We start from the raw sequence: 22,888 nt of genomic DNA on the forward strand, positions 1-22,888 counted from the left end.
CTCTGGGAACAATTGTTAGAGGCTATCATTATTTACAAGAGTTAAACTATTAAAATGGCTTTTTCTCAGCGTCTTGAGTCTCTCTTAGTGTTCCTTTAGAGGCCTGTGATTAGGACCATTCAGTAGTGTCACCCGCCAACAATGACGTCGCAGCGTTTAGAGCCGAGGACGGCGCGGTGCCGAGGACGGCGCGGTGCCGACGGGAGAGGCCGGCGAACTGCCTTCACAGGTCCTCAGACGTCTTCAGCAGCTCCATCAGCGCTCCGACCGCTCCGAAGTAACCCTGGAGCAAAACGAGGGACAAACTGAGGGTGAACGGCAGCTGAAGCACAACCAAACACGAAATGTGAAACGGAAATGTAGAAGAAAACGGCGAGTTAGAGAAAACTGGACCACACTGCAATTATTTTAGTTATCGAATACTCTATCGATGGTTCTAACAATAACTTTAAATTTAAATATGCCAGGAGTATAAATCATTTTAGCAATAAAAGAATGTCAAATAAACAATAGCAAATTATTTCCAGACATAAACATAAAAACACGCTGCAAGTCCAAACTATCGCTAAGGTAGGCATCCATTTAATGGACCAACAACGCCAACTTTGAAATTTAAATACTCAACTGATCCCAGTCGTGTAAACTTTAACCTCTTGTCTTAGTACCAGTTTCGACTCAAGTTATTTTGTTTTCCTCTCAAAACGTACGTGTGATTGTTAATGTCCACAGCGAGGTGATTTTGTGAAGGAAGGGACCAAACCAAATCAGGACGGACTCCTGTACAATTTCATTTTTGACATCAACGCATCACTGAAGCATCACCATGTCTCTCATTTATGTGTTGTAGTAGGCATTAGTGCTTATACAACAGTTTGGTGATACCCCTTTTCAGCCAGTAGGAGACCGCCAAGTTAACGCAGATGAAGGCGAGCTTCTTAGCTTTAAATCAGTTTAAGCAGGAGCATTAGGTCATCTTAATTGACTTGAATAAAGATTCATTACAAAAGACACTCCTGATCCTCTATGCGTTTGTATGACAGTGAATTTAAGACTTTTAGATTCAAATTGAGTTTCGTTTTCTCTTTTTTTTCCCAGACAGCAATAAAGTTGTTGCTTTTTCTTTTTTTTCTTTTTAAATCATACATTTAACACACAGTATTCCATTTACCGTACTTCAGCTGCATTAAGCTATTTTAAGAAAATCGAAGAAATTCTGAATATTGTTGCTCACCTCATGCTCCAGAAAGAGGGCTCGTAGCTGCCCTTTCGACCAGAAGTCCATGGCGTAGGCTAGCAGCTTTGTGGACACGGTGTTGATCCGAAGGAAGTTCCCAACAAACACAACCCGCTCAATTTTCTGAAACAGACACGGAATTTGAAAAATAAATAAATACTGCCTTGTTAAACGTGTCAAAAATAGCAAGAATAAGTTAATGCTGTCACATTTTTAAATGAAGATTTGTATGAACAGAAGCCAAAGTACATCCTCCAATTAAATTATATAAATGCTTTTTGTTGCAAACGTTCAGAAACCTTTGCAGTAACCCTCATCAGTCACCAGGTGGTGCCAATAAACTGATACTATTGCAAGTTGAGTCCAATTCATTCATGTGGATTACAAAAACTGAGAAAAAAATAAAAACATCTTCTCTAAAAACAGAGGGGAAAATATTCAGGCAAGATTATTACAATATGAACTATTTTTAACGGGTCACACAGTCCAGAGAATGAAGGACCAAATTTTGATGCTTACTTTTATTGACATCTAAATTAATTCCAAAGAACAATGGTAAAAGCAATAATAAGAATATAACCCTGGCTGCTTTTATCTGTCCTTGCTGCAGATCTGCATGCAGTGATAGCCCTGTACAATGCTGCTTGATCGCCATGCCACAAGGCAACACTGTAAAGAAGCTCACAGCACGCAGAAACACTCCTGATTGGTCCCTGCTGCGCATGAGACTCTTAACCCCACTGTCCACTTTTCACCCAACTTTCCCCTGAGGTACGAGAGAGACGGAGCCAGCACGGCCCACTGACTTCATTATGTCCATATGTGGACATAATGTCCAAAAGTATCTTTGATTTTTGTGGTTCCATAAGTAAAAAATATCACATTCCTGCGATTTCCCGTGATTAAAACATTCTGGGGAATTAATTATAGTCTTGTTAAAAAAAAATAATAATAATTTTGTGTGTTTGTTAAAAAAGTTGAAGCTCCATGCGCAAGGAACATAGTTTTGTTTTGTTAAATCATTACCCTGGAAACACCCTGCTTCACTGTTTTATTTATTTATTTATTTATTTATTATTTTGTCAGGCGGTTGCGCTGGCTGTCTGTTGGTAACAAACTCTGGGCTCAGGACCACTGGTGGTCCTTCGGCGCCCCCTAGTGATCTGTAATTTGCTTAACATGAGACTTAGCATCTGTGTGTAGGTGCATGTAAATACCTCGTTGACAGCACACATGCGTGCTATAGATCCTATGTTATTGGTGATGGTGATTAGTGTTGCTCTGGCCAGGTCTTCCTTACTGATGCTGTCTCGCTTCTCTTTGCACATCATGTGACCGAAGCTGTAAAACAAGCAGAAAGACAAACATCAAGCTACGCTGAGCACCAACCGGTTATCTTCCTTTTCGCTTCAGGTCAAACTAAATAAAATGAGATGTTTTGAAACGCACATGTCACAACATTCCAGGCACTCATGCAGTGATAGCCAAGTTTTTGTGTCGTTTGTGCCGCTCCGAGAAGTCTTACTGTAATGTTTTAACATCCCTCTGTCGGTGCGCTGTCACACTAGTCGGCTTTGAGGAAACATTGGCATGCAAGTCTTTCATAATTTATTTATTTTTTGTATGTGGTGTTGTGTATCTTTGTTCTTTTTTTATGTCTAATTGAACCATGAATCTGTCGAAATAAACCAATCAAAATCAAATCAAAAATCTCAATAAAAACCAAAACATCTCAGAAAATAATCTTGGGTTGCATAATTCAACAGGTGCAGCTCATCACCGAGTGCTTTGTCACAATAAATGACAGAGAACATCATAACAACATTGATTATAATTTGATTGTTGTGATAAAATCCCCCCCGCCATCTTCCTATACGGATTAACCTTTGTAACAAATTGCAAGTTTATAATTCACATACAAAAAGCACAGCAAACCAGTGTGATTAGGGAATGGTTGCCTGATTTGCTTTGCTGCTGTCTGAATTATTTGAATTATTTGAATTATTTGTATCCTCATCGTGTTATTGGAGAATGCGAGTTTATTCATCATGTTTGAAACTTGCAGTTTTCACACATGGTGAAACTGAATTTACAAGCAGGTTAGTGACACGCATCGAATTAGCCAACCATCAAGCCTATTGGTGACTCACTGAAGTTTATTAAGATTTAAAGCAGTGAATCAAACCAATTTTTATTATAATTTAATATACATATTATAACAGCGTCCTCTCCAGGGTGTTCCCAGCCTCTCGCCCGAAACGTTAGCTTGAGATAGGCACCAGCACCCCTCCTGACCCCACTAGGGTTCAATGACGTGAATTCATGCCAGAAAAGCTTGGCATCCTCCGTCTGAAACCACCTGTGACAACGACGTCATGCTCACCTGGAGGCGACGGCCGAGCCCTGCAGGCCGAAGCGCTCGTAGTCCCCGCCGTAGATGTCTTTCACCAGCTTGTCCACGTTTGTGGAGTCGCCCTTGCTGGCCATTTCTAGCGCCTCCTCGAACGTCTCGCAGCCCGTCAGGAGGCAGCAGAGTCCGAGGAACGTTCCACCTCCCAGACTGAAAGCGTGAGGAGGGTTCCAGGAAGACGACAGAAAAAAAAAAAAATGCAGGTCAGGTAAGAGAAGGAAGAGCTGAAGGCAAGAAGAATCAATCAATCAATCGAAGCCTTTGACTGATGACGCAAGTGGAACAGCGGGTTGTAAATATGAAATTAGAATGACATTTATGGATTTAGAAGATACCAGCTGAAAAAGTGAGAGGATGGAATTGAGCAATTTGAATTGGAAATGAAGAAATGCACTGAAAAAAATTTTTGTTACAGATTTTGTTACAGATCTCCTTTTGATTTTCTGCTCTGCAACATCCTCTCAGGTCTGTTTCCAACTGCCCTTTAGCATCAATAAAATTAAACCAAAAACTAATTCCTGTGAGTTTTGATATAAATGATTTGTTTAGAGTTAAAGAAGCTTTAAAAAGTGACTTTAATTCAGAACTATACCCAAAGCCTGAACTAGAATGCATCCTTGCATCAGAAAGTCATTGCCCTCAGGCAGGCTTTAAAGAGTGAAAGTAGGTTAACACAGAACAACACAAGATGCGATCTCAAAATTGTCTTCATTCTGATTGTGCAAAACACAAGGAAGTCACCATGGAAACCTCTGTAGAAATACATCTGCATTTATATGAATTAGGTTGATTTGATAAAGACTTTCCCATCATTTGCATTGTTGGTACCAGAACCTCTCATATTCCTCTTGACAACTAATTCATTAAAGCAGGTGTTCATTTTTCACTGCTATTTGGCAGTGAAAATGAAATCAAACATAAAACATATCAGCAGAAGGAATCCCAAATTGCTCTGTAAATTTCCTCATAAACCACTGTGTTGTCTCTGAACTTGATAAAACCTCGTGGACCAACATCACTAGATGACCCAGATCCTCAAATAATCAGGACCCCTAGCTGCTCAGACTCTGTGTGTCTCTGCTCTTCCTCCAGACTCTGGAACTTCTGTTACCAAACAAAATGTAAAAATGACGAGCTTAAAAAGAGGAACATAAAATTCATAGCTCATTCCCTGTATCGGCCATTGTGTGGTGGCTTTAACGCTTTGCATCTCCCTCGAACCAGGAGTTGCTGCAAGTTTTGTCAACTCAAATTTAAGACCTTTAAGAATGGGATTCAAGACCTATATCTCCACAGAAATGCACAAACTTTGTCCAACCAGCTTGCGAAAAATGTCCACTTAACCATGATTGCCGCAATTATGATTAAACCACAGCTGGCTAGCAGAGTTACGTTAGCAGTGTGTTACAAAACCCAATGAAAATTCAACTTAAATTTTTGCCTGACAGAAAAATCCTGTGAGAAAAAAAAATATATATATATATATAGAATACATAGATGAGACAAAGTAGACCTGCAAAATTGAAGACCTGTGATTAAAGTATTAAAGGTCAACTTACTTTTTCAAAATAAATGTAAAATATTTTAAGGCCTTCGCTTTAGATAAATGAATTTAAGACTTGAGTGGACACATTGTCAAACTTTCCAATGACCTTTGCTTCTCAATCTCCTCAAGGCTGCTGTTATCCTTGTTCCGTTTGTCCCTCTTTCAACATAAATGCTCTTTTCACTCAATTCTGCACACGCAGCTTCTTTAGCAATGCACTTTTTCATGGCTGACCATCCTTGCTAAATGGTGTCAACGACTGTCTGTTGGAAAACTACCAAGTCAGTTTTGTACATGTAACCTATAAATGGCTGTAAAGTCATATTTCTGTACTAAACAACCTTTTTGAAATTGGTCTTGTTGCAGAAATGCACACCCGAAATATGCGTTATTCCACTTGTAATCAATCCGCATCATAAATTTAATTACATCCTGAATTACCGGGATGTTCCTGACGTCAATGTGACAACCCCAGATAGTCACATAGCATGAACAAACATATTTGTTTCCGTTAGTTTTCTGAATTAGTTTATCAGCTGAACAAAAATGTGACAGTTAATCTGGAGGATGAATCAATAGGGAAGTTATTTCTGACATAACAACATGGTAGAACAAGTCACTGTCTCACTGACGTTTTCAGGATCGTTCTAATCACACCTACTTCACTTAAGTGGAAAAGATTTGTAAGGTGAGGCACAAACCCTTTGGTTTAGTACAACAAATAACTAATAAACAATAAATAGCTTGATTAGTGGTGTTATTGCGATAATACCAAATAATAAAATCAATGTTATAAATTTAAAGTGGAAATATACGGTATTCTACTGGTCACGTAAGTTAAAGTGAAAAATGATTATTGTGTATTTTACATGTGAATGTGTTACCTAAGAGAAACAGGTTCAACATGTAAAGGCATTCTTGGAAATTTTCTTTGAACAAACTCCGCAAGAACAAAGCGATTTTTTCCCTCAGGCGATTCGAGAACTAAATGACAACATTCTGTTCACTGCTTCAGAAATCCCTGCAGCTTGTTTTTGACTTAACTTTTTTCTTGTGTTTTGTCAGAGAAACATGAAGGTGGAGTGCTTTGGGAGCAGAGGCCAATGAAGAGTTTGCACTTAAGTTCTGTTCTTGAGTTTTTGTGAAGTACAAAATGTCCTTGATAGAGAGAAACTTGTCCTTGCAGCCTCTGGTAGAAGGATACATTTCTCTGTTCTTGTGGAGTATCTGTTGGCCTTCAATGTTACCAATTAAACTGCTTTTCAATACCTTTTCTTCACTAATTGTTGTCTCATTTGTCTATTAACATTACTAAAATGATCCACCCAAATGTCATTTTCAATTTGAAATCAACATTTGCAAATTGCTTTTGATTGACTATATGACAGCGCAACTTTGATTACATCTGGTTTTAAAAACACTTTAAAACTCTGAAGCCTAAATCTGTGACTTTTTCACATTTTCATATCTGTTGTTTTTTCAGTATTTGCACCAGGGTCTCCTCACCTTGTCCCGGTTACCCGTTTGTAGTTGTTCTCCGAGTAGACCGCCAGTATGGAGACCCCAGAGCCGATGTTGACCAGCAGCATTGGGAAGTGGTTGTCCAGGTTGCAGGGCTTTTTCACGCAGCTCTGGGGGTCTGAAGGGTTCTGGAAGTAGTAGCACTCCGGATGTCCGTTGAAACCGACCCGATCGATGAACAGCAGGCCACGGATGAGGCAGTCCAGCTCATCCAGCTTCAGCAGCTCCAGGTCAGCCATCTGGGTTACAGATAGAGGTGGGACTGCATCAAGCTGCTTTAAACAGAGCTACAGGCAGGCTTTCTGGACATATGTCACAAAAACTGCAGTCTAATGGATGCACAGACAAATAAGAGGATGCATGTACAGAATAATCACTTTTTCCCCATATATTTTATTAAATTTAAAGGGGAAGTATTATGCATTTTCCAAGCATGCAGCATCACTCAAGAAAAAACGTTTTTGATTGATATTGGGCCTCTGTTTCTTTAAGAAGCTCTTGCTCTTTCTGAAAGTCATCACAACATCGCTCCTCTTGGTAACCCTTTAACAATGTTTCTACCAGCATTTCACAGAGAAGCAGCTCGTATTATGAGCTCAGCAGATGCGCAGCTCCAGCAGGTGTTTGCCAATTGCTGCTGGCTAGTCTGAAGGAGCTGAGTGGAACCTTGGAAACTGGCATTCAGGAAAGCTGTGTGGTTTCTATGGGAGATTAAGAGATTTCTCAAAAATGAATGAAACAATCAAAGGTGCGTTTTGATGAGGGAAAAACATGATAATATGATGTAAAACTCAAAAAAGCCGATTTTAAATGATATTGCCCCTTTAAATCAAATTTCATATTTTTCCAGAACCCAAAGAGACATTTAGCAAGTCAGAATAAAATAAATACTTAAATATTTGCTGTACAATACAAAAAAAGAAATTTTAAAATATCTATTTGGGTCGGTTTTTCAGGGTCAGAGAAACACAGATACCACATCCACATAATTTCTGAAAAAGGCGATGTGAGCTCACTAATGCATGACCTACATCTGCTGTGTGGGCAGATGCAAAGACAATTGGTAGAAGTAAACTGTACAAACCAGAAATTGATATATACAACATGTACCTGAGGTCATGTTGTAAAGTCCAACAGTGGGGAGGCAAATAATGAGCTATACAAGCATTGTTTGCCAGACTCACTGTTCTGAAGTCGTTCTCAAACTTGTAGGCACCGCCTCCCGTGGCGCACAGCGTCGTGTGCAGGCTGGAGAAGTTCTTGTCTCGTCCCATCTGGATGAAGCGGGGCATGGCCTGAGTTGGGAAGCGGATAAAGTGCAGGTTTCCTGTCCGTCCACACATAGTCAGGTTCCTCAGTTCCAGGTGGACGTCGCGGACACCCGTTTTACCTGAGGGGAAGAAAAAAAAAATGTTTTCCTAAACAACAATTCTGAGCTAGCTTGCAAATTAAAACGTTCTCTTTGACAGAAAATAAATCAGTGTCCTGGACCTGACTTTTTTGTCATGAGATCATTTATTACACCGTGTGTGTAAGCTTACGCACCATAGGCCACGTTTGAGGTGAGGTAGCGGCGGATAGATTTGAGGTTTTCTACTTCTTCTTGTTCTTCTTCTGCAGTAATGTCGACTGGCTCAAAGTACACCAGCTTAACCAAGGTGCCACCAATGTCCATCCCAAACCACGGGAAAGCTGGAGAGGAAAACATGGAATTAGCTTCTTTACTATTAGATGAGACGCTACAGATCTGAACGTCAAACCTGCACAATTAAAAAAATAAAATAAATAGTTTACTGTTACCATGAAAAGATTACTTTTGTGAAAACATGAAAAATCAAATTGATCCCCCAACATTTGATGATCTCAAATTTCTCTGCGAGATTTCATAACAGCCTCCAGTCGATACTTGAAACAGACTACTCCTTCCCTTTATCAATACTCACCACACATTGAGCAATTTCTCTCCAAATGTTGGAGACATATAGACCTCAGTATTTGTTTAATGACTGAAAGTTAAAGTGACAGAATCAGTTCACTTATTCTCAGGAAGTGAAATTCAAATTTAAATAATAAGTCTGAAAAAAATGAAATATGGGGGAAAAAATGACAGGACATTTGGAGTTTTTTCTTCAAGTTTTCCATATGAAATTGAAACTAAATTGAGACCTTAAATAATGTGTCTTGTCAGCATATTTTTATGCCATCATATGCAGTTCAAAATATGCTGGTTGAAGTTTAGTTTTTCAGTCAAATACTGAACGCTTCTCATTCCATTTTAAAGTCACCTCAAATTTGTACATAAATGGGGCCTGTACGGATATTCTGTGATCATAGAGAGAGAGTGCTGGGATTTCAGGCTCTTTTTTCTTAAAAAGCAACTAAAATGGGTCAAAACTGGTGTCAGAAAAAAATAAATGGTGATCTCTACATCTCTACAAAACTTTGGATCACACATTATTGCTCTAAAAAGCATAACTGTTGAACATAATTGTTGTTCATGTCATGGCAGGAAAAAAAAAAAGGCGGAGAATCAATCCCATCTCAGTCCTGTTTCACACTGCGGCTGCATGGTGGCGCTACATTCGGCACCAACAGGGATGACACCATTTTCTTTTTGCGGTGAGTTTGGTCCAAGATTGAATCTGACTGGAAGAAGACATAATCTTTCAGAATGAAAGGCTGGTAAATAAATAAATTAATTAAATAAAGCACATCGCCACAGCTCACCGAGAGCCAATGTTCCCATGGAAACAGGTAACCCTCCCTTCCTCCACGGTCTCTCATCCAGTCTTCAGCCTATTTTCTCTTCCACTCAGCTTCCCCTCAACCTCTGAGGCGATTTTATGCATACCATCCATCTTCCTGTACTTCTCTGCTTCGCCCCCCACCCACCTGCTTGATGCTCACAATTATAGTAAGGTCTCGTCGGCTCGGATACTGCAGGACGAGTCCAGAGCGCCGCGGAGCTAAAATCGTTTTTAACCACGAATATACGCAAAAATATTTTTATAAAGAAATAATTGACGGCGTCTCGTCACTGAAATAAAAGGAAACTGCCCCAATTACTGATACAACTGACTGAGAAAGTGGTCGGTCATTATGAAGCTCAAATGAATGCAGTGCAGTCCCTCACCTGCCTGCTGCTGCACACTGCTGGTCAGCTGGCTGCAGCCTACATTTTTCCAAACTGTGATATCACTCTGTGCAATAAATACAAGAATGCCTCCACTAATATCAGCAAGTGTTTTATCCGTCCTTTGATTTAACTTCAAGTCGGAAAGAACACATTTCTGTTATTGATGACCTCATTACATTGGTGACCGCTAACGTTGTGCTTTTTAGCAGCACTGGAAATGTTTTTTTTTTCCTTTAAATGCTTTTAAATTTTAAATAATGTTGCTATTTTGCATTTCAGGCACAAAAACTAAGCAGGAAACAGTTGTACTAAAATGTCAGGAATTATTTCATGAAGACTTTTGAAGCATTTTTTTAACATCAAGATCACAAAGCTTACAAGCAAATAAATAAAAAATGTACAGTTGGATTATATATATAAGAATTACAAAGTAATAAAGCTAATAATAAATTTGAGATTTCTTAATAATGTGTTTCTGGTTGTGTATCCTCTATTTTTAGCAGTCACCAGCTCTGACCCACTTCTGTTTGCTCAGGCAGCTGAACAAATAAAGTTCCAGTTGACACAAGTTTGGAAATGATGGTGCTACAACAGTCAGGGTGACACGATAAAGGTTACTGTAGGTCAAAAAGTAAAGAATCTCCCTTTACCTACAAATTAGGCCTTAAAATATTACATTTTATTCTAGCTGAGCTGTACAGAGTTAAGCAAAACTAATACAGTTTCATGAGAATCTGCTTTCTAAACAACAACATAATTCTTTAAGATGCCGTTTTACCACTTAAGTGTATATCGTGGTAAGCAGCGGTATTCAACACAGGAATGTGATGAATTTTGTGCATGATGGCGAGCCAACACACTGAGCTGACAGCACAATGAAAACCACAGAACGCCACATGTAAACACAAGTCCTCGTGCTGAAACGTTGCACAGCAAAATCCGTCACAACTAAAGAACTGTTCTTAAGCGCTTTTTTTGGGGGGGGGTTATTGTTCAACTTTTGTTTGAAAATATTACAAAATAAATTTACTACCAGCACGCTTTTATGTCGGTGTAGATGTTTAGCAGGAATAAAGTCTGATTTTAGTCATCTGCAGTGTCAGGGCGAGTAAAGTTGCACATAGAGTTGCAATTAGAGCAGGTCAAGGAAAAACTGATGCAAGTCACCAAACATCTTTCGAAAGCAGAGGTTAGTGGTCCTATGTTATGTCAATATGCAAATTGCTTAATTTAAAGTCAAACACGCAATATCTGAGTTAAAATAGGAGGAAGTATTGATTGCACACCAGATGAATAACTAAAAGTAATCTTGAATGCTTGTATTTAATTATAAAACAAAAGAAAAAATGAGACATGCTGGGAAGATAAATGCAACCTTTTGGAACTTTTGCTGCATAGATTATCCATAATTTGGTTTTAAGGAAAATAAACCAGATTTGCAACACTGATTACTAAACTAGCAGTGTGCTGCATGCATGAAGTGCTTGGAGTCTGCATGTGATTTAATCTGTGCAGCTGAGTTTCTGACTTGATGATCAGGAGATGTGACAATTTCACAACAAGGAGTCAGACTGACCGTCTGGATTACAGGGGCAAAGTTCCCTTTCAGGCTAATTTAGACCAGGGATTGCTGCATAAAATATGTTTTTCCTAGCTTTGGTTTGCTTTCATTTGCTTGCAGAGTGAACATGTTCTCATCTCCAAAAAAGAAAGCATAAAAATTGTTTTCAAAAAGTTCATGGTTTAATCTCTGCAACAGACAGAAGAAATTGTGAAACTATGACTATTATTTTAACATGATTGGATAATATATAATCTACTACATATAGTAACTTTAATATGATTCTAAATTGAATTTTAACTGGAAGTCCTTTGTTCTGGAGCTTTGTCAGATTCCCTATGGTTGTATGGGAAATGTCTTAAAATGCATTGTGACACTAAATTGCTTCAACGAAACCAACAGCAAGGAGGATGACAACATCTCTGTGGAGGAGTAAAAGAAATACTTCCTCAAATCAATGAGGAATTGATTTGAGGAAGGTCTGTATTATCATTATTATTGTTTTCATTTCATAGATTGATCATTTCAATGATCAATCTACATTGAAATGTAGATTGATCATATTTAGATATGATCAATCTACATTTTAAGACAAAATACCAATTCTACTCTGGAAAGTTCTTTTCATTTTCCTGTTTTGCAGGCAAATAAAAACTATATTAGAGATGGTATGGTTACTGAAAATAAGGCAAACTGAGGTTTTCAAAAGTTACAGTTTACAGGTACCGTTTACACAGAGCCAGTTACCGGACTCTCTAAACTTCCTGAAACCAGATCTCAAGAGGTTAAGTTTCTGGAAATGTGTTACTGTATATTCTGGTTTGATTCATCAGACGGCAAGCAACAAATGTGAATTAATTTCATATCTAAATCAATTCATGTTGCACTTCATTCAAAAACCCACTGTTTTCTGTCACCACAAGATATTGTGTCCCAAACAAAGGATGGACATTTATCGGATTGTTTACCATTATTGCAAAAACTTTCAAAAACAAAATTGCAATTTATTGCAAAAACAATAAATTATAAATTAAATTATGTTTTTATTTTTATTTTATTTTTTTACAAATTTCTTCAGGAGTTTCATAATGGCATCGTGCTATAATATGATTTCATGTAGTTACTGTATGCAGTTCAGTGAGAATCAAACTTCTTTATGCAAATGTCAAAAACTAGATACGTTTTCTTGCAGCAGCAGGGCAAGAGACAACTAATAGCAGATATTTTGTTTTATTTATTTTTTTGTTGTTAAAGTTCTTCACTCATACTTGTATTCTGTATGGTTGCGCAGCAGCGGAAAATACTGCATAGAGATTAGGAAAAGATGGAAAGGTTAATTCAAGAGCAAGAGATGCTCTTTTGAAATTATGCCCAAAACTTTGAATCAGTAAGCAACCATTCTATTGACATAAGTACATGGTGACAAAATGAAAACAGTGAAAAGATTGCCAACAGCCTGATTGATGCATCAGCCACAGGCAAGCAGAAAAACACAAGGACGATCTCTGTGGCAAAGATTATAATCTTGGTAGAAAAAAAGAAAACGCCTGAAAAGTCCTTAATGTCTCCTAGCAGGTAGTACTTGATTAAAGTACACAAATACCCAGTAAAAAATACACAAACTTTCTTCCAAACATGTCAAATATTTTGATCAGAACCTATTTTTCTCCTTTCCCTTCCCCTGGTGGACCATCTCTCCAGGGTATTCTATTAAAAATGTCCACAAACGCACATCGTGCTGTGCGTGTGCGCAGCCAAAGGTCACTTTGACGAGGAGAAGGAACAGGGAGAAAGTAGTGAGTGATTCGAGTCAATGTAGGTGAAAGGCCTCTGGCCGAACACAGAACTGCTCTGCACCGCATGTCCACATGGTGGAATAAAGCGTACGCATGCCAACAGGAGAGCAAACCATGTGTTGCTTTTGTTTGTTAAACTTTAATTGTCCTGTCCTGTTCTGTCACAAGGCTGAGATAAAACAGGAACACATGCCAGGCTGGAGATTGTGTTGATACAGTGGGCACACTGATAAAAAAACAAAGAAGTTTTATATTCTCAGCAAGTAGTTTTATCCTCAAATATTAATATGACTACCTTATTGGTGTGATTTTTTTTAAACACAACCAAAAGACACTGATTTTTGTAGCAATGCTACCATTTAAAGCTTATAGCACCACTGTTTTTTAAAGCTACAATTGTTAGACTCCATAAGTAAACCTTTAATAATTAATTTATAAAGTGAGACGTTCTCTTAAAATATTTAAGAAGCAACTTTAAGAACCAAGTGTGTTCTGTTTAATCTTTCCAGTTTTGTTCTTTTTTTTTAACTGAACAAATATATAGTTAGCTAGAGGTAGGGTGTGTCATAATACTTGACTTTAAGTCTTTTTTTTTTGCCCAATTACTAAAAGTCAACATCCTGAATAAACCCAACCCCATTCATGGAGTTTGAATTGTACCTTCTTTTAAATATCTACAGCTCAGCTGTGCCAGTGACCGCCCGGTTTTGTTTTACAGGAGTCCGACCAATTACATTTGCCCGTTCAGCCACACCCCATCTTTTCACTGATGGGTAAAGTTCATTTCCACTGCTTTCATCCATCACTCTGAAACATTATCTTTGACAAAGTCATAATGAGCTAAAAATGTTTCCAAAACACTGACTCATCAGTCTTACTTTGTTTTGGGTGAGTTTTAGCTCACTCTTTCACAAAACCTGGTCCTGGCTGTCATGGAGACCCATTGTCAGTCGTTTGTCATCTGCCCATTGGTAAATAATAAAAAAAAAATATGTGCATTCATACACATTTTGCTTGTTCAGTGTTTTCCCAATACCAGCAAAAAAATAAATGAATTTATATTTATCACGCTGATCAGGATGATGTGAAGCTGAACAATGTTGGATTCGTAAGACTGAACAGTTTGGACTCAGACTTTTAAATCAATGATGGTGAAAAGTAACTTCTTGTTAAGATCAGTGATGGCAATGGAGTAAAAAAAAAGTAAATTTTTCTGCCAAAACTAACTTTTATTTAACATTAAAGTGCTTCACATATCTTAGAACGAAGAAGCTGCATTTATTTCTAATGACTTTACATACATATATTTACATCTCTGATCAAGGGGTACATTTTTTAATGAAGACAATTTGCTTAAATATCCCAAAACGTTTCACATCTGACATCAGAGTATAAACATTTGCTTCCGGTCCAAACAAGAGAAACGTCAGACTGGGTCACCCAATGTTAAACCAACTAAGCCACAAAGAAGGAAACAAAAGTGAAAAATCCATTCCCAGAGGGAAACGCATTCCGGAGTCAGCACTTTCTGGGGAAAAGCTTAGACATTTTATCCAGGTTTATCGGGATGATTGGATTCTTTCCAAGGATAAGTCAGCTATAAAACAGACAATCTCTGCCCGGACCTCTTAATGATTACAGAGGCGACTTTAACTTCGTAATCAGGGATAACCCTGCTGAAAGTCTTTGCATGTATAAGTAGGTTGGTACCATTATCTGTCTACAAATTCTCTCCATTTTGTCCATCAATTATAATAAACACAATAAGCACAATTATATGCTTATTATAAGAATGCAAGTTACTGTCACAAAACTGCACAGGTGTGGCTTATAATAGAAATGAAAACAAGGAAAGATATGAGGGAGGTGAAGTCCAAGTCATCACGATGGCTGCTCATGTAATTGCATAATCACAAAATAAACACTATAACTTGTGAATGAGGAATTAGACTGGTACAAAAAAAGACATTTATTTTAAAAGGAAAAATCAAAACAAAACAGAAAAAAAAACGTGTTTATGTACATTACTTAAACCAGCATTTTCAGTTTTTTAAGGTAAACTTAATATTAATTTAAACCTATAATTCACATATTCAAGTTCAGTCAGAGAGCATGACAAACAAATTCCTGTGTAAATATACCAAAAGAAGCACTTTGCTTGTGCTTACTTAATTTAAGAAATGCAAAAATGAATTGCTAAGAAAACAATACCATAAACGTTATGCAATCAGAATCTGCCAGTTTTAAATAAAAATGTATAATGTTTTTTTTTTTGTAACTCAGGGAATATCTGACAATAACTAGAAATCCCCACCATTTACATTTTGTGAATGCATCAACCAACTGCATGTGTTTTAATGTACTTATAAAAATCAGATCAGGGTAGCCACATACTTTCATGGAATAACCTTGTAATGCCTGCACTTTCTAGTTTTGATATTTTTTAAAGGTGTCACCCAGAAAAACACTGATTAATACATCTCTATTTGTTGCTTTTATAATTTTGTTTATACTTTACTACAACAGATTTGCCGCATGCAAATGTTTTGGTGTAGTGATGGAGCAAAGAACATTTGTGTGACAAGTTACCTACATATTAAACTGTTTGCTCATTTCCTCCTGCAGAGCAAACATATCCAGTTAAAAATCTGGCAAAACTGACCTTCTTACAGCAATGATGACCAAACTTTTGATAAGGATGGTGACAAACTTCTTATTAGAAAAAGGGTGATCAAATGAAAAAAATTATTTAAAAGCATAAAATAAATAAATCACAATGCTATTTTTATTTCTATCACCATCCCTAGCCAACATAATTACTTAAAAATTTAAGGAATGCACTGTGGCTGACTAACAGACTTGTATTGCTGCAGTATCTCTATCTTTGCAGAGCGTGAGCATATCTGACAATAAGTCCACACAGTAAGATTAAATTGAACCCAAATAACCAGTTTTAACCACAACAAAGCCTAAGGGTCTAGTCAAAGAAGTGCAATGTGCAGCAAATTGCAGCCAAAAGAAATATTTCTTAAATATTTAACAGTAGTATTTAACTGCTAGTTTTATCCCAGCAGTTTTCTAACAACAACTATAAAACATGCCACACCTAAAAAAAAAAAAAAACAGGTAAAGCTTAAGTTCACTGTTAGCAGTTCTTAATAGTTTTGTCATGATAATGAAGCAGAAACTAACTCACACTTACCAGGTTTCTTCTCCGTTATAAGCTTCATTGTTAGGCAAAATATATGCCCTAGAAGGCACACAAAAGGCTTTCTGAATGCTATGCAGGAGCGGATTACAAAAAGCAGAAATTAAAATGCAGCTATCTGTTTTGGGTGTTTATGAAGACTTCACGGAGAAAAGAAAACAACTCCTTTCAGCATTCTGCGCTGGACCTGTGAACTTTACTAGGATGATCTTCACATCTTCCTAAACACTTGGTAAGCATAGGGGTGGATTCCTCCTACCCATTCACCCTTCCTCCTGTAGACAAGAGTCGAGCGTTGATTGGCTGAGACAAGCTAGGCCCACTTATCAGGAGCTTTTTCACCACCGGAAAGCGACCAATCACAGTTCTCCAAATGCAACCCGAGGGTTGATAAATACAAAAGGAGGTCTCCCTGGCGACGGCAGGCTGTATGACTGAGCAGCAAAGCGAACACGACTCCTCAGTGATTAAATAGATTTTATATATATATATATATATATATATATATATATATATATATATATATATATATATATATATATATATAGGCTATAATCAATGACGGGACAGAAAGATGGTCAGAGTGAATCTGCTATGATTGCGAGGCGGTGCAATTATGCAAAACCTTGCAGCCAGCTGGAGTGACACAATCAGCAACACTCATCATCTTATCAGAGCAGTGACAGTAAATGCCTGACTGTAACATGTTCCATTTACAGTAACTTACGAGGTCTGTTCCGTTTCACCGACTCCGTCCTCCTTCGCAACCGGCTTCTCTTTGCCGGGGACCCGTTGCAGTCCTTCTCCTCCCCACGCTGCAAGTGATGCATTTCAAAAGTACTGCTGCCTGGTCCGGTGCCTGAGCCGAATGTATTGCTGGTGGAGCAGCCGCCGTTAGCGGCTACCACGACGAGGCTATTCAACCCTCTCGGACTCTGTACGTTGTTGACATGAAAAGGTCCCGACGCTCCCTTCTTGTCCACCAATGACTTCGCTTTATCCATGGCAGCGCTAGCCTAGCCTAGCATATGCGGGAAACAGCCGGTGTAGGCTTTAGCTTCCTTAGCTTAGCTGGCTAACACTAGCCGCGCTGGCAGCCTTGTGAGACCGCCGCGCGAGCAGCGAATGCCGTCCTTACGCTGAAACGCCAAGCAAAATGCTCGCCCTCATTTTTAATGAAAAGCCGTCTGAGTTTCAAAATGGAAAGACTCGCTAAAACATAGCGTGTCCTTTGAGGTCACTCTCGGTCATTCCCCCTCATTGAGAGCCTGGCAGGCGCAGCAGCAGCCCGTGTGTGTATTTGTGTAAGTATATAAGAATGTGTGGCTACGCAGCCAGCAGAGTATCGCACCCGTCCTCCTCCCTCTACCGGTTTTTCTGCTGTAAAATAAATAAATAAATCAGTGACTAACAAACTAATGTTAAACACGAGAACGGGCACTTCCGTATCGCGCTCCTCGCCGGTAGATTAAAAGCGGAGTTTAAACACCACCCTCCAGCTGTGGGCGCTTTATTTATGAGCCTTGCTGTCCGCAGTCCTTTGCACGCGTGATGTGTCGTTTCACGCTGCCAAAAATTGAACTAAAGTAACCCCGAAAAAGCAGCCTGTAAAAAAAACCCATAAAAATATTTTCTCTCGAAGGTTAATTACAGAAGAAGAACACGTTTGTTTTATTATTCTTATGCGAGAGACTATATCAAAGGGCGTATTAGGTAACTTGCAACTCCAGTCGATGAGCAAAGGTCGAACAACAATGTCAACTGGATCAAGGAAGACAATCAATGAAAAAAGACTCTTCTTCTCTTGGGAGTTTCATCTTGATATATTCACCAGTTTTAAATAATGCCATCTTAAAATGTCACAGAAGAAAAGTTTGAAAGGTGTGGCATGCATGTCTATTTGATCCCCCTCAGGTGTTGCCCCCAAATAAAATCCGAATGCAAAAATGAATTGTCCGAAAAGCAATGCCATAAATATTTAGCAATATTTATGAAGATTAAATCTCCACTGCTGTTCTGTGAACACCTCCAAACATTAGTGATCAAAACAAGTGAGGCCAAATACAAAGCTGTGCTTGAACTGAAACATTCAAGAGACTTAAGGCCTGTCCAATAGGACATTGTTCTGTCTTCTGAGATGTGAAGATCAATGTTCTCATATACAATACTTTTTATCCAGCCGGGTGATGCAATAACACAATAATTCCCTTTATTGACCAGATTGTTTTGAAAAAGGCAGAAAAATGTTAAGACCCTGCTTCATTTTGACGGATTCCAATTCGCACCCTTGAAGACTCGATGCAGACATTTTAAATTTTACGCACAGAGTACATTGTGCAGACAACTAATTCAAATAGTTGCTTTGTTTACTAATTGTTTAATAAAAGAGCCAAGATGCAAGCATGTTAGATTTGTATTTTTAAAAAGTTTTTTGAAAACCATGTGCTATATACATTTGTTATCAAAGCAAATTTTATTTGTTTAGCACATTTCAGCAGCAAGGCATTTCAAAGTGCTTTACATCATAAGCACATAAACACAAAGTCATGCATCATGGAATAAACAATACGTTGTTACATATTACATTTCAAATACAATTCTAAACAGGTGTGTTTTTAGTTGAAATTTAAAGGAAGTCAGGGTTTCTGCTGTTTTACAGTTTTCTGGAAGTTTGTTCCAAATTTTTGGTGCATAGATGCTGAAAGCTGCTTCTCCTCTCTTGGTTATGGTTCTGGGGATGCAAAGCAGACCAGAACCAGAAGACCTGAGAGGTCTGGAAGGTTGATACAACAACAGCAGATATTTGATGTATTGTGGTGCTAAATCGTTCAGTGATTTATAAATTAACAACAGTATTTTAAAATCTATTCTTTGAGCTACAGGGAACCAGTGGAGGGACTTTGAAACTGGTGTTATGTCTCTATCTTCCTGGTGAGAACACGAGCAGCAACGTTCTGGATCAGCTGCAGGTGTTTGATTGATTTGTTGGACAGACCTGACGACACTGTTACAATAATCAATGCGACTAAAGATAAACGCATGGATGAGTTTCTTTAGATCTGGCTGAGACATTAGTCCTCTAATCCTGGAGATGTTCTTCAGGTGATAGAAGGCCGACTTTGTAATCGTCTTTATGTGGCTCGCAATGTTCAAGTTCGAGTCCAGTTTTTAGTTGTAATAACTGAAGCTGTGCATTGACTTTAGATCGTTCCTCTTTAGGTCCAAAAATAATGACTTCAGTTTTGTTTCTGTTCAGCTGGAGAAAGTTTTGGCACATTTATGCCCCACTTTGTGTTGGTGTACCATATAAAAATCCACCTTTGTTTCTGGAAACAGACTGTGTTTATACACATTAATGTGATATTCTGAAATAGATAACCCTAATTACATTATAATTAAGTAACAGTGTTATATGGAGATGATCAAAAGTAAGGGGTCCTTCAATCCGAAGCTGATAGAGTAGTGAGAGATATTTAAAAAAGATGGAAGGAGAGACCTGTTTATAACAAATGCTGCCCTCTTATGGTTAAGGAGTGCTTGTGTTATTCATTGACAGGGAAAAAGATGTAAAACCAAATTTACTACATCACCTAAGTGCACACATGGTGGGGTCTGGGGGTCACTGTCAGCCTCCCTTATGAATTTAGGAATTTCACTGTGCTACGTCATTGTCTTTTAAATGTACAAAAAGCAAACCAGACCTGGTAGGAATTATGTTGATGTACATAAAAACATTAAAAGATGAGTTTATTCATAACCCAGACAATGCTGTGCAAGGCCCAACAAGACAGCTGCAGCTGATACTTTAGATTGTTGTCCATTTGGAGAAGCTGCTTTGATTTCCTTGGGAGACTGGACTACATCTGCATCCAGGGCCCAGATAAAGCAAGCTCAATTCTTTTCTAAACATGTTTCCTTATCTTCAGTATTTGCAGACAGATTTTAACAGATTTAATTTTCAACACTTGTGTGGAAAAAAATAGAACATAATTAGGTCAGGGAAAGAAAGTGATTTAATTGCACTCAAACGACAACAAAAATATATAACTTTAACACAAGATATGCAAAAATATGTCTTCTTTATAAGGAAAAGGTTGGAACACCCTACCCACGTAGGAGCTAGACTTGCACTGTTTGGTGAATATTCTTTTTGTGAGCTGAAAGTCTGATTTACAGTTCGCAATAAGCCAAGGAGGACACATGAATGAAGCCGACACCATGCATCACCCTGAAAACTCCAACCTCATACTTAAAAATGTTTTGGGGTTGTTTTTCTTCAAATGGGAATAGGAATCTGGTCCAAGTTGATGGGAATAGCCAAGTTCTTAATTAAAAAATAAAATTAAAAATACAAATAAACACCTTGAAGATGGACGTCCAAATTGGAGAGGCGGAGGAGTCTTAACCAACCCGACCTCAAACTCCGACTCAGAGATAGATGCAGCGATTAAGACTTAACTTGCACATCTGTCAGATCAGATCATACACACCAAGTATTTCACATCCTTTATTTGTGAACATGTTTTTAAAGTTCACAAAAACATGCACCCTTGCCAAAAAGGATTGATCCTAATTTATGCACTTTGGTGTCGAGGTAGAGAACAAGGTTTCTCTGTGACTTGATTATAATGTTAAAAAACACCCGGTTCGTTTTCATTGAGTCAACGGTAAAATTCCTGTTTAATCAGAGCATGACCTGCTGAGACGCAAAGAGGTTAAAGTCACATCTACACACTGTGTACTTTTTTTGATTCTACCAAGGAAGCTCGGTCCCATCCCAGCTGTACGCCTTCCCGGTCTTGTCGATGCTTAGTGAATTAATGATGTCCATCAGACAGTTCACAGAGTGCTCAGCACTGAACAGCTTGTCGTTTGGCACATTCCGGTGATAAGGCCTGGAGAGGTCCGTGTTAACTGTCCCAGGATGTAAAGACACACACACCACCTAGGAACAACAGAAAAGAAAATGGAGGTGCATAGAAATACTTTCGTCCATCATTTTTGCTTGCACTTGGATTGTTATCCGGACAAAAGTTCAGGCAGAAATCAAATTTATAAATCAACAAAAAACAAAATAATGACCATGTTTCCTATTCAGCTGGATAAAAAGAACAGTTCCCCAAAATACAAAGTTGAGTACAAGCGAACGTTTACCTTGGGTCGACTGCGGCCCAGTTCTATGGATAAATTTCTGGTAGCCATGTTGAGAGCTGCTTTAGACATTCTGTAGCTGTACCAGCCACCTAGACCTGGGGTGCGGCAAAGAGGTTGGGAGAAGAAAAAGCACATTGCATGAGATTTTACTCTTGGCTCTATTCTCTGCTTGAATCGACACGTTATGTGAAACACCAAAAAGGGCACTGCGAACCACACGTCACACTAAAGATACCGTTGTCTCCAATGGACCCAACTTTCGCCGTGATGTTAACGATGATGCCGTTGTGCTGCTTCGCTTTCTCTGGAGGCTGCTGACCGAAGGCGCCGCCGCCCTTCTGAAGGAGAGGGCTAAAATATTTGGCCATTACCAGGGGTCCCACCGTATTGGTCGTCAAGGTGGATATGATGCCCTAAAACGAGGTGAAAACTGAGCTGTGAGGTGCATCTTATGAATGCAAAAATGCTTTAAAAATTCAGACAGTTATTGCAGTGTCTTACAAAAGTATTCTTGCAACTTTCTACCCATTTAGTCACATTACAGCCAGCAACCTCAGATTGTTGGGACACATCGTTTTCAGACAAAAAAGAGATTGCATTTAGCCTCCTTTACTCTAATACCCCTAAATAAAATTAAGCTGCCACTTAAAATAACTTTAAAAATAGACATTTATTGTCTAAATATGTTTTGACATCATTTCTATAGAAAGTTTTGACTCCAATCTTTGCACACACACACAAAAAAAAGTTTGTTAAATCACGCTGTACCTGCGCAGAAACGTCCCTCAAGCTCGTCTCTCCTTTCCCGGAGGGGTGAAGCATCGCCGCAGAGTTCACGAGCAGATCCACCCGACCGAAGTCCTCCTTCACGCGCTCAGCTGCTTCGCGGATGTCCTCCTCCAGGTTCACGTCCAGCTTCAGGACCGTGAGTCTGCCCCGGTGTTGTCCCGCCAGGTCCCGCAGCTCCGCCACTCCGTCCGGGTTTCGGCATGTCGCCACGACAGCAGCGAGGCTTTTGTTTTTCAGAATGTGTTTGCAGAATTCAAGCCCCAGTCCTCTGCTGGCACCTTGAATGAGAGCGACAGGAGCAGCCATGGCTCGCGTATCAACAGCACGCGTGACGTCATAAGCATCGTTTTGCTACCTTCAAAATCACTGGACGCCTCGTATTTATGACAGTTAAAAGTTTGACGAAGATCTAGGAGGTTTAAATATCTGTCACTTTTAGCAAATATATTATAAGTCATTATATATTTTTGAGGTTCCGTCTTAGACTTATTTAAACTTTGTGGAAAGTTATTTCTGAAAGATGGTAAGAAAAA

General features: G+C 38.7%; 2 protein-coding genes across 3 annotated transcripts; both read right to left on the reverse strand.

The window, feature by feature from the left end:
- Positions 1-184: 184 nt before the first annotated feature.
- pank1a (pantothenate kinase 1a) lies at positions 185-17,867 on the reverse strand. Of its 2 annotated transcripts, none has more exons than XM_055029712.1 (8): positions 17,140-17,867; positions 8,257-8,403; positions 7,896-8,101; positions 6,697-6,950; positions 3,618-3,794; positions 2,452-2,575; positions 1,232-1,357; positions 185-283 (listed from the first exon to the last, which is right to left on the reverse strand). In XM_055029712.1, exons 1-8 carry the CDS (start codon positions 17,414-17,416, stop codon positions 224-226), a joined length of 1,371 nt encoding a protein of 456 aa, XP_054885687.1. In that variant the 5' UTR covers positions 17,417-17,867; the 3' UTR covers positions 185-223. The 2 variants fall into 2 exon arrangements, with proteins under 2 accessions (XP_054885687.1, XP_054885688.1); XM_055029713.1 differs by lacking the exon at positions 17,140-17,867 and adding an exon at positions 16,407-16,650.
- Positions 17,868-20,402: 2,535 nt separating this feature from the next.
- Positions 20,403-22,675, reverse strand: zgc:65997 (uncharacterized protein LOC794398 homolog). Its single transcript, XM_055029127.1, has 4 exons — positions 22,335-22,675; positions 21,802-21,979; positions 21,567-21,661; positions 20,403-21,357 (listed from the first exon to the last, which is right to left on the reverse strand). Exons 1-4 carry the CDS (start codon positions 22,659-22,661, stop codon positions 21,166-21,168), a joined length of 792 nt encoding a protein of 263 aa, XP_054885102.1. The 5' UTR covers positions 22,662-22,675; the 3' UTR covers positions 20,403-21,165.
- Between the last annotated feature and the right edge of the window lie 213 nt (positions 22,676-22,888).

This window comes from Poeciliopsis prolifica, unplaced genomic scaffold (assembly GCF_027474105.1).
Source record: "Poeciliopsis prolifica strain line A6 unplaced genomic scaffold, Auburn_PproV2 SCAFFOLD005, whole genome shotgun sequence".
Taxonomy (NCBI): Eukaryota; Metazoa; Chordata; class Actinopteri; order Cyprinodontiformes; family Poeciliidae; genus Poeciliopsis; species Poeciliopsis prolifica.